Source organism: Convolutriloba macropyga, chromosome 3, assembly GCF_964194025.1.
Source record: "Convolutriloba macropyga chromosome 3, txConMacr16.3, whole genome shotgun sequence".
Classification (NCBI taxonomy): domain Eukaryota; kingdom Metazoa; phylum Xenacoelomorpha; order Acoela; family Convolutidae; genus Convolutriloba; species Convolutriloba macropyga.
Window position 1 is genome coordinate 40,267,360 of NC_134470.1, and position 16,060 is coordinate 40,283,419.

The following is a 16,060-nucleotide window of genomic DNA, read 5'->3' on the forward strand; positions in this document are numbered from 1 at the left end:
TGTTTTAAAACGTCCAATGCCGATCGTTTTTATTGTTCGGCCTGCTGGACTAATCTGCTTTTCAGACCTGGTTTAAAACAATACTGGTGTTTCTCTACAATATACCGAACCTTGCTTAAGTTTAAAAATGACGATACCGAATCTCTCATACGTTTAAAAATGATGATGCGAATCTGTCTTAAGTTTAATAACGACAATACCTAAACTTTCTTATGTCAAATACCGTTTCTGGTTAGAAAAAGCGACGATACCAACGATTTTTTATGTTTAAAAACCGAAAAATGCTCAACTAGGGCCCCAAGCGTACTACATCAAAATGGGAGGATTTTAGTGCGAGGACATTCGAACCGGGTAACATCGTATGGTTGACATATGTGAACGTGCGTTTCACGTGTAGTGTAGATTTCGTATGACATGTTTGCTGTGTTTAAGGATAACTCTGACGCTGAGCTGTCCTATGCAACTACACAGATTCCCAATGGACCAACAGAAGTGCGTCATCACAATGGAGAGCTGTCAGTACATACATATAATCATTCTTGCAGAATTCAAACATTCAATCATTAATGGAAAAAGTTGCTGTCAGATTCTTGCATCACTCTTACATACTATCTGGCAGATCTCCTTTTACTCTTACATACTTTTCTGTGGTCAGCCGTCAATCGAATGAAACGTAAAAATTACTGGAAAATATACTGGAAAAACAACTACTAATTGAAAAAAAAAACATATATTTCAGACGCTTACACGACTTCGGATGTTCGTTTCTCGTGGCGTCAGCCAGTGCCCCTGGACCTGGACAAGGAGATCAACTTGCCTCAATTCCACATACACAACTACTCCGTCTCTGTCTGTACTAGGAACTACGCCACAGGTTCTGACACAATTTTGGTTCAGCTTAAGATCGTAGCTTTTATTTTTCTATTGCTCACAGCCGAAGTTCTCTTTTAAAGTAACCAATAATCAATCCGATCGTTAGTTTGTACGATTACACCAATACCGAAAGTGAGCTGTCATTAGATTTTGCTTGTCCTTATTGACTCCCGGGCCGAGGTATCCACCCCTATTCCACCGTTATTAAGCGAGAAAAAGGGGGTGTTGAGCAATTTCCACTCTTAAATTGCATGGAACAGAGGGTAAGAGTGTAATTTTGAGGGACTTACACTTTTATACACTCTTTACACTCTTTACTCCACTATTATTACACTCCTTTTTATTCCCTTAACACTCCTTTATACACTGATTACACTCTTTAGTCCAATTTTTAGCATGGAAAAGAGTGGAAGAGCGTAATTTTGAAGCAATTACACTCTTAGAAATAAACTACAATTACATGTTAGTGTACTTTTTTCTTTATTTTTTATGTTAGTGTACTTTTTTCTAGGTGCGAAGCCTTCCTGTGTCAAGCAGTGCGGGCCAGACAAAAAATTATTTAAGATTTCCACCAAAATTCTGAAAATTAAATTAAAATGTGCTGGTTGTGCCGCAATAATGAACAATTTCAACAACATCTGACCTTATTGCAAAAACAATTTTGAGTCCTTGAGTGCTCTGTTTGTTCTGACCCACTTCAGAATCACACTTGATTCAGAACCATATATGGTCAGATTGAGACTCACTCGGTTTTTAGCGCATTTTTGGCCTACTCAGAGGTAGATCCTTATTTACGGATCATTTGTTACGATTTGATTTTGCTGGGTTTTACTCTTCTTCCAAAAATTTATTATCAGATTTTGAGCTTGAAAATGAAAGAAGCCGTACAAAAATATCAAAAATAGCAAAAAATCAGCGAAAATTTTTTCTCTCTTTCGAAAGTTGGTGTGAACAAAAACACCACTCTATCTTCTCTCTGCTGTCCTTTTTGTTCAACAACAAAGGAAAATCACAATTTTTGCACGTGCGCATTGACTTTTACATCATGATTCAGAACAGCTGGATCAATTAAAATAAAACCGGGAGAATTCCGGAAAGGAATCGAAGATGTGTTTGCCAAAAAACACCCTGTCGATTAGCTAGTTTCTGACGGCAGTGAGCATCAAAGAAGAAAAAAGACTATTTTAATTGAAATAAAAAAATTAACTAAAAAGTAATATAAACAAAAAAAACGAAAATTCAACTACTCGTTCATTTTGTACAAATACAAATACAAAGGGAAAACAATATTTAAAGTGACACAAATTCAGACAAGCCAAAATACGCTAAAAAAATATCAAAATTTGAACTAAAGCGGAAAAATAAACAAAAAATTTGAAAATTTTTTTGCAATTAAAAAAGCTTGGTACCATAAAACCTATATTTAATTTGTAATCGAAACCACCGACGAGCATTATGTTGACATTCAGTTAGAAGTAAAAAAAAAGTAAAAGCAATAAAATAAAATTATAGAAAAAAATCGCTAAAATAGCCTTAAAACCCGATGATAGAATCAATTGTAAAATCGTCAAATTAGTGTTAAGCTCCCTTCAATTACCCCAAAACAATTGAGCTATCAAAACAACCTGAAATTTGTAATTTGAGTCTGAAATAACGTTTTAGACAATATATAAGATTCAGAAAGATAACAGCTAGAAAAAGCCGCCCGTGAACAAAAAAATTGCTCGCTTAGTGACAAATTTTTTTACACCTACATCTGCTTAAAAAAGAAGGCATGAACAAAAGAATCTATCTCTCTCTCTCTCTCTCTCTCTCTCTCTCTCTCTCTCTCTCTCTCTCTTCTCTCTCTTTTGTCCGCTCTAATGCGTTGACTGAAAAAACTTTGTCAAACATTGTTCACTCCCTGAACTTCCGGTTTTCTTGCTTTCTCACTTCTAAAAACAGAAAACCATGAAGACTCTTCGAGTCTCTAAAAAAGATCAACATATCTCCTCTTCGAGTGGTAAAAGATAGCACCCCCAGTACATTTCAAGTTCTTTGAATTGTAAAAAAAAACTATTGCCTTGAAGCCCGCTAGAAAACGACATTGCGATCTACCTTAAGTTAAGGGAACATTACACAATTTGAAGGCAGTGATATGCAAGAATACTAGTCTAGCTCACAATGGTTCCAGTTTGATCAAATTTCTTGTTACGAAAATCCGTGACTTGTGTGTACTGCTGATGAGAAACTATGGGTATCTCAATCGCATTTCGACATTGTTTTCATTTACTTCATCTAGCCATAATGAAGCAAACGATGTTTGTGGCAAACAAGTTTCCACAAAGTGTTGAATTGTCGGCTGCGTAGAAACGACTCTCCTGATATCAGACCTGCAGCAAAAAAGACATTGAACATTTTCAACGACAAATATTGGCGAGATATGTTAACCTGGCCAGATATTAGCTCCCTATTTTGTCTGCATGAGAGAACGATTTAAGAGTCAACAGCATATTTTTCCGACCCACAATGGGAGGATCTTTATACTCAAATGTTTTTTTTGTTCAGTCAATTTTGGCCCATCGACATTTTCATTGCACAGAGTTGCGTGCGAGTGGTATCGATAGAAAGCCCGCCAAGCGTAGAATATCAAACTTAGATTTTAATTCAATTTCTCGTTTTCCAATGAGTTATCGAGGTTTCATATTTGTGAATGTATGCCTGACTTCCGTCATTTCGTTCTATAATTTTTCATATTTTTTGCTAAAATTATGCTAAATTTTGATAAGTGTATATTAAAATCGTTACAATTAGTGGCATTGATGTAACATTCAAACATAAAAGAGAGATGCTGAATTGTTTGATCCAACCTATTAGCTAAAGTTTTGTTCAAGTATTTGAAGTTCAGCCTTTTTCTTGAAAAATGGCATGAAATGTTATTCTCTGAATATACCGGATGTAAAAACAAATAATCTGCTGAAGCAACCTTTGTTTACGAAAACGACGGCTTTTTAAACCTCAGTTTCCTAAAAAAAACGCTTTTGGTGCTAAAGCTTTGTCGGCCTGTCGCTAACAAGAATCGATATTTAAGTCGAAGGCATCCTTTAATTTTGTTATCGAGAATTTTTTACTACTATATATTACGCGCACATTTGGAAAAACTATTTACTCTTAACAGACCCGCAGTACCAGTTATCACACGGCCAGTTTTGGTCTCCGTGCGGATTTTCAAAATCGAAAAGGATTCAGATTAAGTATTTGCATGCTTTGTTTTTTTTAAATACTTCCCGCCTTTTTTAAATCGAAAACGGACAATCATGATAGCATACAACGGTTCAATCAATCAGAATTTCAATTGATGATCAAATAAGGCCCGGTAAACAAATATTATATTCTATGGGAAAAGATGACGGTTTATACGGATCGTACAACGTGTTTTGTAAAATTATGATGATTTCTTGACAATCGAATGCGTTTGTTGTTCTTGATGCGGTCCTTTTAATTATTCTCATTAATCAGGTGTCTAATTGGCTTACTAATGAAGTTGAAATGAACCTATCTAATGCTCTCATTTGATACCTTTGGCTTTTATTCCTTTGAATAAATTTCTAATAAAAAATCGGAGAATTTCGAGTTTTTCCATCTATTAACCTTTTTTCTTTCAAATTGTGCCTAAGCTTTTTTAGTGATTTCTTCCATCTTCCTTTAGTGAATCAAAATTATTCTGTGTAGTTGTTTTGTTATCACTTTGAATCAAATTGTCTTGAAACTTAGATTAGATTATTAACTTTTTGACATTTAACATTTTTCAAAATTACCTCCCTCAACTAAGAGTTTAGTCTCTTTAAAAACATATCCCATCTTTTTATGAGTGGAGCAGAAAGTTTTCCATTAAGCTTTTTTCCTTTCAACTATTGATTGCGGGATTCTGATAATACGAATTTAAAAAAATGATATTTGGATGTTTTCCTGTGTTTGTAGATATTTTTTTGTTCTAATTTCGCGTTTTCACATTTATGAGTGTTTATCTTTGCTGAAAGAAGATTCAATTGAAAATGTTTTCAGTGAAGAACTTCGACATTTTTTTACTTATGTTTTTTGTTGTTTTATTGGCCATTTGTCTTGTCGCGTAGTGTCTTCTCTCGTAGTGCCTCCACGGTTGTCTAATGCGGCATTAGTTATTTCATTTTGTGGTTCAAGTTCATAACAATTTTTTTACGCATGCACTAATGCTTCGAGCTAATGTTTTTTTGATTGTTTGCTATCTTTTCGTCATTTGGTACACAATTAAGGCAAAATATAGTTGAGCGGGGAAGGAAAATTATGTGCAAACACACATTAAGGAGCCTCCTTGTCAACTTTTATAGATTTAAACAAGTATCGGGGATTCCAAAGTTTCTTAGTTTTATTATTAAATCTCTTTTTCCGCAACAAATGTGGCCCTTTTCTTGCCAAAACAAGTCTCGTATGGAACCTATTTTTTCCACAGCAACTATGGAACCTATTTTGTCATAAAGATACAACAACAAGTCACTTGAACAAGTCTTTTCACAAGTCTCATGATTGAAGTAGAAACTGTTAAAGAAACTAATAAAGATATTAACCTGTTCGTGCGTTCGCTGCTAAGAAATTTATGAACATAACAACTATTTTTCCTTTAAGCAATTTTTGTTTAACTGTGCAGGGTCCCTTAAGACGGAAATGAAAGGTAAAGCATGTATAACATGTTTTTAAATACCTTAATGGAAAACTCTTGCAAAAATCTGTTTCTTGCCTAAAATCTTCTAAAAAGAGAAAAGAGATTGCATCGTGCAACATTTATTATATATTAAAAGAAGCGTTTATTGTGTAACAACAAACTTGACGATTTTTGTGTGCTGTCAAGTTTTGTGTGTAAAATTACTTGGTATTTTATGGCACCATTTGAGGAAAGCTAAGTTGAATTATTTCAAAGGAATTAGTCGCCAAAGGTAGTAAGTAGTATTTTTACTGTAGTAGTTTTTTTTACCGCTCAGCTAGGAGGAAAACAACATACTTATGAAAATAGTCAATTTGGTCATTAGATTTGACAAATGCTTGAATTATTTATTTGTTTTTCAGCATGATTAACTTTTGGGATATAATTCAATTCACTGCTTCAAAAGTTAATGACAATAAACTACTACTTCGTCGCTTTGACCTCACGGTTGGAGTTTATTTAAGACTCTTTTTTCATTTTCGCCCAGCTCATCTTGTCATTTATGGGCCTCACTTGTGTAAATATGGGTGCTACGAAAATTGGCCGACAGGACGTTTAGTCGACAAGGAAAAAATGAGAAATTTAGCCGACAGTTTTATCATAATTGGTCATAAAAGTCTCATTGGTCCATAACTTGGTCCATAAAAGTCTCAGTAGTTCGGTTGTGATAGATTCATATCAAGTCCCACGGGCCGCTGAGGCATGGCCATGACCCGCGAGGCATGGCCAGATGCGTTAAAATACGGTCCGACCACGGATAGACCTTCGTTACAGTAGTTGATGAAAAAATTGCGGTATATTTGTCCGCTTACGAAATAGTGTTTTAAATTGGGCAATCACAGCTTCAGAATAAGTTTTATTGCTCATTTTACTTAAATTGTCGGTTAAATTTCTCATTTTCTGGTTGTCGGCTAAACGCCCTGTCGGCCAATACGGCGGCCACCGTAAATATGACAATTATTTTTAGGAGCTTATCCATGTCTCGAAGCAGAGTTTTTCCTGGAACGGCTGATGGGTTATTACCTGATCCAGACATATGTGCCCAGTTTCCTGATAGTCACCCTTTCCTGGGTCTCATTCTGGATCTCAGCCGAGGCCTCTCCTGCCAGGGTGGCTCTTGGAATCACAACTGTCCTCACTATGACCACACAGAGCTCGGGAGTGCTACAGTCACTACCCAAGGTCTTTTAAAATATTTTCATGATTTTCACCCACTTTTCAAGCCTTGAAAATTTAAAGTTTTTAATGATTTCTAGACTGAATTAACCCATGATTATAATGCGTATGGAGTACTAAGTACTTCATGGGCATCAAACGCTTAGAATCTCTAAAGTGGAATTTGGACCAAATATAATCCATAATAGGGGCATAGTGACCATTGAATTGGGCTATCAAACAGATATTGAATCACGATTCTCTTTTAACTCAGACAAAAATCAGACAATCGGGCTCACACAAAAAACTCGATGGGCGGGTCATTTAATCAAAATTCCCAATATTAAACCATGCAATTTCCAAGTATCTTTATTTGGAGGTTAACATTCCATTTCAAACCATCTCTGTTACCGAATTACTGAATTACTTCCTTTTCTCTCAGTAGAATGGGACACATCGCAAAAGAATGTAGGCTTAAGAAAACGACTCATGAACAAACCAAAGCTTCACCAATAAAATGTTTTAAGTTTGGTGAGCACGGACATATTGCTAAATTTTGTAGAAAGCAGCAGAAAACTGAGAAAAAGTTTGTAAGTCAAAACAGGAGAACCAATCAAAGAAGCTCGCAAAATTTAGTTGAGGAGCAGAATTTAGACGAAGAAGAAGAAGAAGAAGAAGAAGAAGAAGAAGAAGAAGAAGAAGAAGAAGAAGAAGAAGAAGAAGAGATCTTTTCCTTCTTTCAAACGTCAGAAAACAACCTTGCAAATGAGCTAGTTTTGGACTCAGGTGCTACCAGTCATATGATCAAAGACGAAAGTTTATTCATAGATATAGACAAGGAATATTCGGGTACCATCACTAATGCAAACAGCAGTAAAATCCTAATTAGTGGGAAAGGAACAGTTGATATTAGGGTTTTGGATTCCAATGGTTCAGAGCGAAAAATAAGATTAAGTAATGCGTTGCTTGTTCCGAACAACACAAGGAATCTGGTATCAGTGTCAAAACTTAGAACAACAGGTAATGAGGTCTTATTTGGTAGAAATTTGGAAATACGAACTAAGAACGGAACAATCTTCCCTTTTGAGGAAAGAGATAGTTTGTTTATCTGGGACAACTTTGATTACGAAGAAACCTCAGAGCAGTGCAATTTAGCAAACGGAGATCCCCTTAGTTTGTGGCATAAGCGTTTGGGCCATAATAATGTTGAGGACATATACAAACTAAAAGATCACGCAGTAGGACTAAAATAAGCGAGCACAACTTAATAAACTGTGAAACATTTCAGCTAAATGAATTAAGGAAACTTCCAGTACCAAAAGACTCAGGAACAAGAGCAAGCGAAGCCTTAGAAATTGTCCATACTGACATTCCAACCGGAAGCAGTTGATGGCCACACGTATGCAATAGGGTTCGTGGATAGTTTTAGCAGATATCAAAAACTTTATTTTTTGAGGTCAAGGGACGAGGCTTTTGAAAAAGTTGAACAGTTGTTTGCAGACATAGGACAACCAGGAACTTTGGTTTGCGACGGTGCAGGGAAATATGTCTCAAATGACATAAAACATTTGTGTAGACAAAAAGGTGTTAAACTTGAGTTCTCGGCACCATACACACCACAAGAAAACGGAAAGGTTGAGAGGAATTGGGGGACAATCCCCCAATGGCTAGATGCCTCTTAGAGCAGTCAGGTTTATAAAAAGAGTATTGGCCATATGCACTTAATATGGCAAGTGAGATTAAAAACTTTTGTTTCCATTCAGGTATTCAAAAAACATCTTTTGAGGCAATGTACAAAAAGAAACCTAACTAAGAGTCTTTTGGTTGTTCAGCTTTTGTTCATGTTGAACAAAGTTTTCGAGGTAAGACTGATAAAATGTCTCAAAAAGGAATATTTTTGGGGTCTTCAGACAATAGTAAGACTTATCTGATAGGTATTTGAAATGACAAAGGGGTGTTTAAGGTTAGAAAATCTCGGAATGTAACCTTCAACGAAAACGAAATGTTTATTGAAGTTACAGAAATGAAGGAGTAGATAGTCAACAAGCATCAGTCAGATAGTGATAGAGATGTAAAACCGGTAGCCTTTCTTGGTGAAATTTCGAACAACGAACTACTACATAAGTCTATTGATGAAGCAAATAGGGATAAAAACTGGTACGAAGCAATTAATTTGGAATACAACTCATTAGTGGAAAATAAAGTTTGGGAACTGGTAGAGAACAAAGGAAACAAACTCATTAGCAGCCGCTGGAACTTTGCTTTTAAGTTTGGTCCTGGCGGGGAGGTAACAAGGTATGAGGCAAGATTCGTAGCAAAAGTATTTTGGCCAAGTTCCAGGTCGGGTAGAAATTGGTACTCAACAATCAAAAATTTTCTCAGCCAATTAGGTTTCAGTTTGGCTATTCAAGATGAGTGTCTTTTCATAAAGAAAGGTTAAAATGCTATTGAGGGACTAGTGTGTCTTTGAGTAGATGATATGGTGATATTAGGATTGCAGAAAGACTTTTGTGAAAACTTTAAAAATAAAGTTAGTGAGCGATTTCAAATTAGCAGTTATGGAGATCTTAATTGGTTCTTAAATATAAAAATTGAGCAAACAGAAAACGAAATGAAGCAAAGTCAAGAAGACAATAAAATAAGCGAGCACAACTTAATAAACTGTGAAACATTTCAGCTAAATGAATTAAGGAAACTTCCAGTACCAAAAGACTCAGGAACAAGAGCAAGCGAAGCCTTAGAAATTGTCCATACTGACATTTTAGGGCCAATCCAACCGGAAGCGGTTGATGGCCACACGTATGCAATAGGGTTCGTGGATAGTTTTAGCAGATATCAAAAACTTTATTTTTTGCGGTCAAGGGACGAGGCTTTTGAAAAAGTTGAACAGTTGTTTGCAGACATAGGACAACCAGGAACTTTAGTTTGCGACGGTGCAGGGGAATATGTCTCAAATGACATAAAACATTTGTGTAGACAAAAAGGTGTTAAACTTGAGTTCTCGGCACCATACACACCACAAGAAAACGGAAAGGTTGAGAGGAATTGGGGGACAATCCCCCAATGGCTAGATGCCTCTTAGAGCAGTAGGGTTTAGAAAAAGAGTATTGGCCATATGCACTTACCATGGCAAGTGAGATTAAAAACTTTTGTTTCCATTCAGGTATTCAAAAGACATCTTTTGAGGCAATGTACAAAAAGAAACCTAACTAAGAGTCTTTTGGTTGTTCAGCTTTTGTTCATGTTGAACAAAGTTTTCGAGGTAAGACTGATAAAATGTCTCAAAAAGGAATATTTTTGGGGTCTTCAGACAATAGTAAGACTTATCTGATAGGTATTTGAAATGACAAAGGGGTGTTTAAGGTTAGAAAATCTCGGAATGTAACCTTCAACGAAAACGAAATGTTTATTGAAGTTACAGAAATGAAGGAGTAGATAGTCAACAAGCATCAGTCAGATAGTGATAGAGATGTAAAACCGGTAGCCTTTCTTGGTGAAATTTCGAACAACGAACTACTACATAAGTCTATTGATGAAGCAAATAGGGATAAAAACTGGTACGAAGCAATTAATTTGGAATACAACTCATTAGTGGAAAATAAAGTTTGGGAACTGGTAGAGAACAAAGGAAACAAACTCATTAGCAGCCGCTGGAACTTTGCTTTTAAGTTTGGTCCTGGCGGGGAGGTAACAAGGTATGAGGCAAGATTCGTAGCAAAAGTATTTTGGCCAAGTTCCAGGTCGGGTAGAAATTGGTACTCAACAATCAAAAATTTTCTCAGCCAATTAGGTTTCAGTTTGGCTATTCAAGATGAGTGTCTTTTCATAAAGAAAGGTTAAAATGCTATTGAGGGACTAGTGTGTCTTTGAGTAGATGATATGGTGATATTAGGATTGCAGAAAGACTTTTGTGAAAACTTTAAAAATAAAGTTAGTGAGCGATTTCAAATTAGCAGTTATGGAGATCTTAGTTGGTTCTTAAATATAAAAATTGAGCAAACAGAAAACGAAATGAAGCAAAGTCAAGAAGACAATGTAGAAAAATTGCTAGAGAAGTTTATCATGAGCGAATCGAAAACACTGGAAACACCATTAGATGTAAACCTGAAACTGTCAAAATTAGAATCACCAGAAATAGGCTGCAATGAGCATAGAGAAATGCAATCATGTGACTATAGGGTTATAGTGGGATGCTTGATTTATCTGGCATTAACGAGTAAACCAGATATTGCGCATGCAGCTAATTGATTAAGTTCTTTTGGTCAAACTCCTGGAAAGCGACATTGGAACGCTGCAAAAGGGTGTTTACGTTACCTAAAAGAGACAAAATCAAAGAAGATGGTTATTAGAAAAATTGAGAAACTGGAGTTAACATGATTTTCAAACTCAGATTGGGCAGTCGACATAGACAATAGAAAAAGTACAAGTGGCTTTTGTTTTAATCTTAATAATAGTTCAGGCGCAATCAGTTGGGCTAGCAAGGTACAAAAGTGCGTATCTACTTCAACAGCTGAAGCTGAGTTTAACGCCGTAGTCGAGGCAAGTAAAGAAGCAGTACATTATTAAACCTATTACGAGATTTAGATTTAGAAATCCAGCAGCCAGTAAACGTCTTTTAGACAATCAAGCTTGTATTGCTCTTAGTAAAAGTTCGATGAATCACGGAAAGACAAAGTACTTTGCATTAAAAGTGCACTTCGTTCGGAATTTAGTCGAAAGTCGGCTATTAGAATTAAACTAATTACCTACCGATCGCATGCCGGCAGACACACTCACAAAAGCATTGGGGAGGACCAAAGTATCACTTTTCCGTGATGTCCTTCTCGGAACAAACACTTAACATGATAGGAGGAGTATTGAAAGTATAATGTTTATTGCTTAAAGTATGAAAAGATATACGTACCTCAATCCACGTGCTGATTTACATCTTTGTTTTTTATGAAATGAGTGAATGCAACAAGGAGCTAACACGTGCTATTTATATCAAATTTGTCCCCAACTTTTCATATTGTTATGTGTGATGATATGTTGAACCTTGATCTTTTGGAGAAGTAAATTATCGGAGTAAAAAGTTAGTCAAGATTGGATATCATAAGAAGTCAAAGAAGTTATAAATTAAAGGTGATCCCCATGAATGTAAAAGTGCGGTAATTTGGGTGTAATAAATAGGGACTGTTTTTTTTGTTAATCGCCACAGTTGTCAACCACTATTTCCAATTTAAATATTCGATGACAAGATTTGTCTCTGCGTTCCTATTAGCCGAGATGATAAACCTAAACTCAAAGCAAAGTAATCTGCTACTTTCCACCCCTTCTGGACTCGGCTTGCGGGCCACGACCAATCTTCACTGGCCCATGGGATGTAACACGAAGCCATAAGAACATAAGCGTAGATCAATTTACTACGAAATTACGAGTTTGTATAGAGCTAACACGATCTTTCGGTTTATATATCATTGTTTTTAGATATTATATTGAAAAATTGAAAACTGATTAGCCTATTATAAGGTAAATTAATTACGTTAACAATTTTAGGGACAAAATACCTGCGCAAATTACGCACCTGCAGCGACAAACAGCATGTAATAACGTTGGGGAGGATCTGATTTCCGATTAATTTGATTCCGTAGAGTCACCAGTGAGGCTCACCATCAGGTTGAAGGATTTGGCACTTCTTTTCCATGCTGTTGGGACCATGCTTGCTAAATTTGCAAGCATTGTGCCAGAATCAACTGAGCGACTTGATGGCTCTCCCCCATCTATTGAACCGAAGGTAATTATCTCATCCAAGAAGGAGTTGCGCATGAGCTTAAGTGGAACCTCATCAAGGATACTTTATTTGTGAGTCCGGGTACTAGCAGCAGCATCACAAAGTGTTTAACACAGCTATTGGTTATAGGTCTTGTGCAAAAAGTCTATGACCCAATTGGTTCTCTAGGACAGTTCACTCAATGAGCTTGTTTAAGTGAAAAAGACTTTTGGAGTGTCAAGGAACATAATTGGGATAAAGAGTTAGTTGAAGTGTTCCTTGTAAGGTGTGCTGAACTGCCGCGGTTGGCTACGACCAGTATTCCAGGATGTCATTTTTCAAGGCCCTTCCAATATCTTGAACTCTACTTGTTTGGTGCTAGCACTAAAGACGTAATCGGTGCTGTCACGCTTCTTAGGTAAGGTAACTGTCTCTTCTGACGAGTTTAAAACAGAGCTGCCATTCAACTCTGACAAAACCAGTGTTCCTTACGAAGGTAATGACTGTTCAAAAGTTGGAACTGCCAGCCGCTTTGGTCGCTACTTGCTCGAAATGGGAATTAGTCAAGCAAAGACTTTGTCAGTGAATCAAAATTTTAAGTAAAACGACAGTACCATTCTCTTGCAACGCTTAATTTCAACAACAAACAAAATATTTTGTGGCAAACCTTGCAAATAAAATGCTAGAGTACACCAGTGTGGAAGGTCCGCTAAGGTTTGCCGTCTAATGGATGCGCGAGGAACCAAGAAACACGAAGCACTGAGAAACGAAACATTTCCTTAAAATCCTTTGATAAGATCATTTGCTATAAAAATTTTCATATAACGGCCTATATGCTGTGTCTTCTGCCATCTCAAGATGGTTAATTTCCTTCGACGGAAGCATACGGAGCCCTGTTGAGCTTCACGATGCCGAACGTCATCTCCAATATCCTGTTTCGGGGGAGTCTTTGATAACTGAAAAAACGTCTCATTGACAACGAACCTGTCAATCGAGGTAGCCACATTGCCTTGTTTGCAGCTTTAATTAAACCACTTGGTCCCATACGCTCGTCTCGTTGTATCAAGTATCTATTTGACTTCGAGTTTGCCGTGAAACAACCATATGAATATAAGGCAAACGTCCTGTTTTTCATGCGACATGCTCATTCAAAAAAGACAATATCAGGGCATTGATTATTTACGATCCCAAAAGAGGAATTTTGTTTCGTCCGTAAACTAAGTTACTCATTATGTTTCATCCAGTCAATTTGCTTCTGGAGCAGCAAGTTCCGTTCAGCAACCATTGCAGACCTCCCAAAGGGGCGACGCGCACATCTGACGCAAACACCGGTTTTGGTTACTATTCGATTCTACGTTACCATTCTGCGGACTACCGAGAAGAGGTGGGGTTTTCTTTTCATTTGTCTGACTACCCAAGTTGCCAACGTTGATTTCGTTCTGCCCATTGACGGCAGTTCCTGTTTAACGAAAGCGAAACATTTTGTCTCCAGTTGGAGTATGCCTGCAAAATTTTGGTGTGATATTGGTGTGATATTCAGTGGAGCTATAACAGAGCTGCGTGGGGGCATCGAAAAATGAACTCACATGAATTTTTCCGTCGAACTTCCGCATAACAGCATTAAGTTCGGTTTCTATCCACCCAATTTGCCACACTCAAGTGGCTTCCGAGTGATCTTTGTGAGCAGTTTTAGGAGATTTTTGTATGCCATAATCAGTTCACAGACAATCAGTTTAACATCAAACTCTTTCCTTTCAAACTTGAAACGATTGAACGTCCGTTGACGACCTCAAGTACAAACCCGTCCGGCATAGACGCAGCAATGAGACCTCATCATGTTCTAGTACTCCGCCAGTTGTTGTCGTTGACAATTGCAACCACATTACGCGGTTTTCTCGCTCGGTTTGCTATTCCAATTCAATTTGGTCCGGTTGGTTTAACGGGTATGTACTTGTTCTGAATTGTAGATCAAAATGGCAGACAACTGTCGAGCACCGCCTCTTTACTGGTTACTTACATAGTCGAAGGAGAGAGCCTTCGCGGTTACTGTCCCACTGCTCGGGTTGAGAAACATCGGTTCCACTTCCGGGCCAGAGGATTTTGCCGATTAAACTGAAGCAATCAATTTTTACTATTGGATAGAAAAATTATGTGTGTATTACAGGAAAGCTTTTGCTCCGATATTTCGTTCAAAATGCGCTAATGATATTTTTCTGAAAAACTCAAAAACTGATTTCCTACTAAAGATATCTTCGATTGTTGTCTCAAAATCGTTTGCTTTGCCTAATTGCTTTCGCTTTTCGGATTTCACTAGAGTGAAAAGGATGACCGATCTAGAGACTTAGAGTAATGGATTACGAAAAAGATCAAGCTAGAATTGCCGTTTTGGTGACGCTTGCTCTGATGTGATGTCCATGAGTTAACAGCTTGCTTTTTTAGTAAGTAAATTGAAAATATGGCCCAGTGGTAAATATTACAAGTTTAAAATGTTATATACAAATTTAATACAATGTTAAAAATCAGAATTAATGATTTTATGATTTTATTTTTAAAGGTTAAAATAATTATTGAAGCCACCAACATTCCTTTCCAACGGTACAAATTTGAATTGTTGGAGCAGATGCTGTTTTAACAAGCGTTTATACTGTGAGCGTGATTTGATGTGAGCGGAAGTTTATTCAATTTTTGGATGCTTCGTTTCTGTAAAGGTCGACAACTCGACCTTAGGAGAATTGGCTGTTCATTTCTGCTGTTTTTCTCACTAAGACATTACCACTTTGAAGAAAACTCTCATTGCCGTCTGATTTCAGTAATGAAATATCATTACTAAGTTTTGAAACTGTCATCTGGCTTAAAACTCTGCAGGCAGAATGTCAGATTCTACTGAGAGATCTCTAGATCGCTCAAACTTTTTCTCATACAGCAAATTTTAATTCCCCATTTGATTTGTCGATTAATTCGCTACATTGCAGAGAAATTCAAGTTCTGAAAAACTAGAGCTCTGAAAGTTGAATGAGAAAGGACTAGGCATTTGAATAGCTTCAATCGTGCTTTCAGAGGTAACTGATAACGTATAAGGTATGTGGATCTAATCGCTGTGACCATATTTGATAGGACTTTGTTGAGTTGTACATGAAAGTTTAATTTAGAATCAATCATTATACCAAAGTATCTGCAGTGACTTTGTGCAGTGATTTCCTGTCCCCGAAAAACTATTGGATCTAAATTTTCATTTTCTTTCGAGACGCAAAGAAGTTCAGTTTTACCGGTATTCATGGTTAATTTGTTTTGTTTTAGATAATATCTGTTTTCTCCAGTATTTCAGAAACACATTTTTCCCGTTCGGCTATATTGTTTCTGCTAAAATGAAAATTTGCGTCATAAGCGAATTGAATCATGCCTAAGTTTCCTTGTACTTTTTCTCGAAAATCATTAATGTAGAGAATAAAAACTAGTGGTCCTAAAACCGTTCCCTGTGGAACACCATGATTTGTTTCCAACCATTCTGAGTAAACATCATTTATCTTAACACACTGCTGTCTGTTTTTAAGAAATGAAGCAACATA

General features: G+C 36.7%; 1 protein-coding gene across 1 annotated transcript in view; it reads left to right on the top strand.

The window, feature by feature from the left end:
• The first annotated feature begins 435 nt into the window (after nucleotides 1-435).
• Nucleotides 436-16,060, top strand: part of LOC142337066 (glycine receptor subunit alpha-2-like) — a 56,430-nt gene continuing 40,805 nt past the window's right edge. Inside the window, exons 1-3 of the mRNA XM_075386131.1 lie at nucleotides 436-515; nucleotides 740-874; nucleotides 6,558-6,772. Coding sequence (XP_075242246.1) covers nucleotides 458-515; nucleotides 740-874; nucleotides 6,558-6,772 — 408 coding nt within the window. The 5' untranslated portion in view covers nucleotides 436-457. The remainder of the gene's footprint in view (nucleotides 516-739; nucleotides 875-6,557; nucleotides 6,773-16,060) is intronic.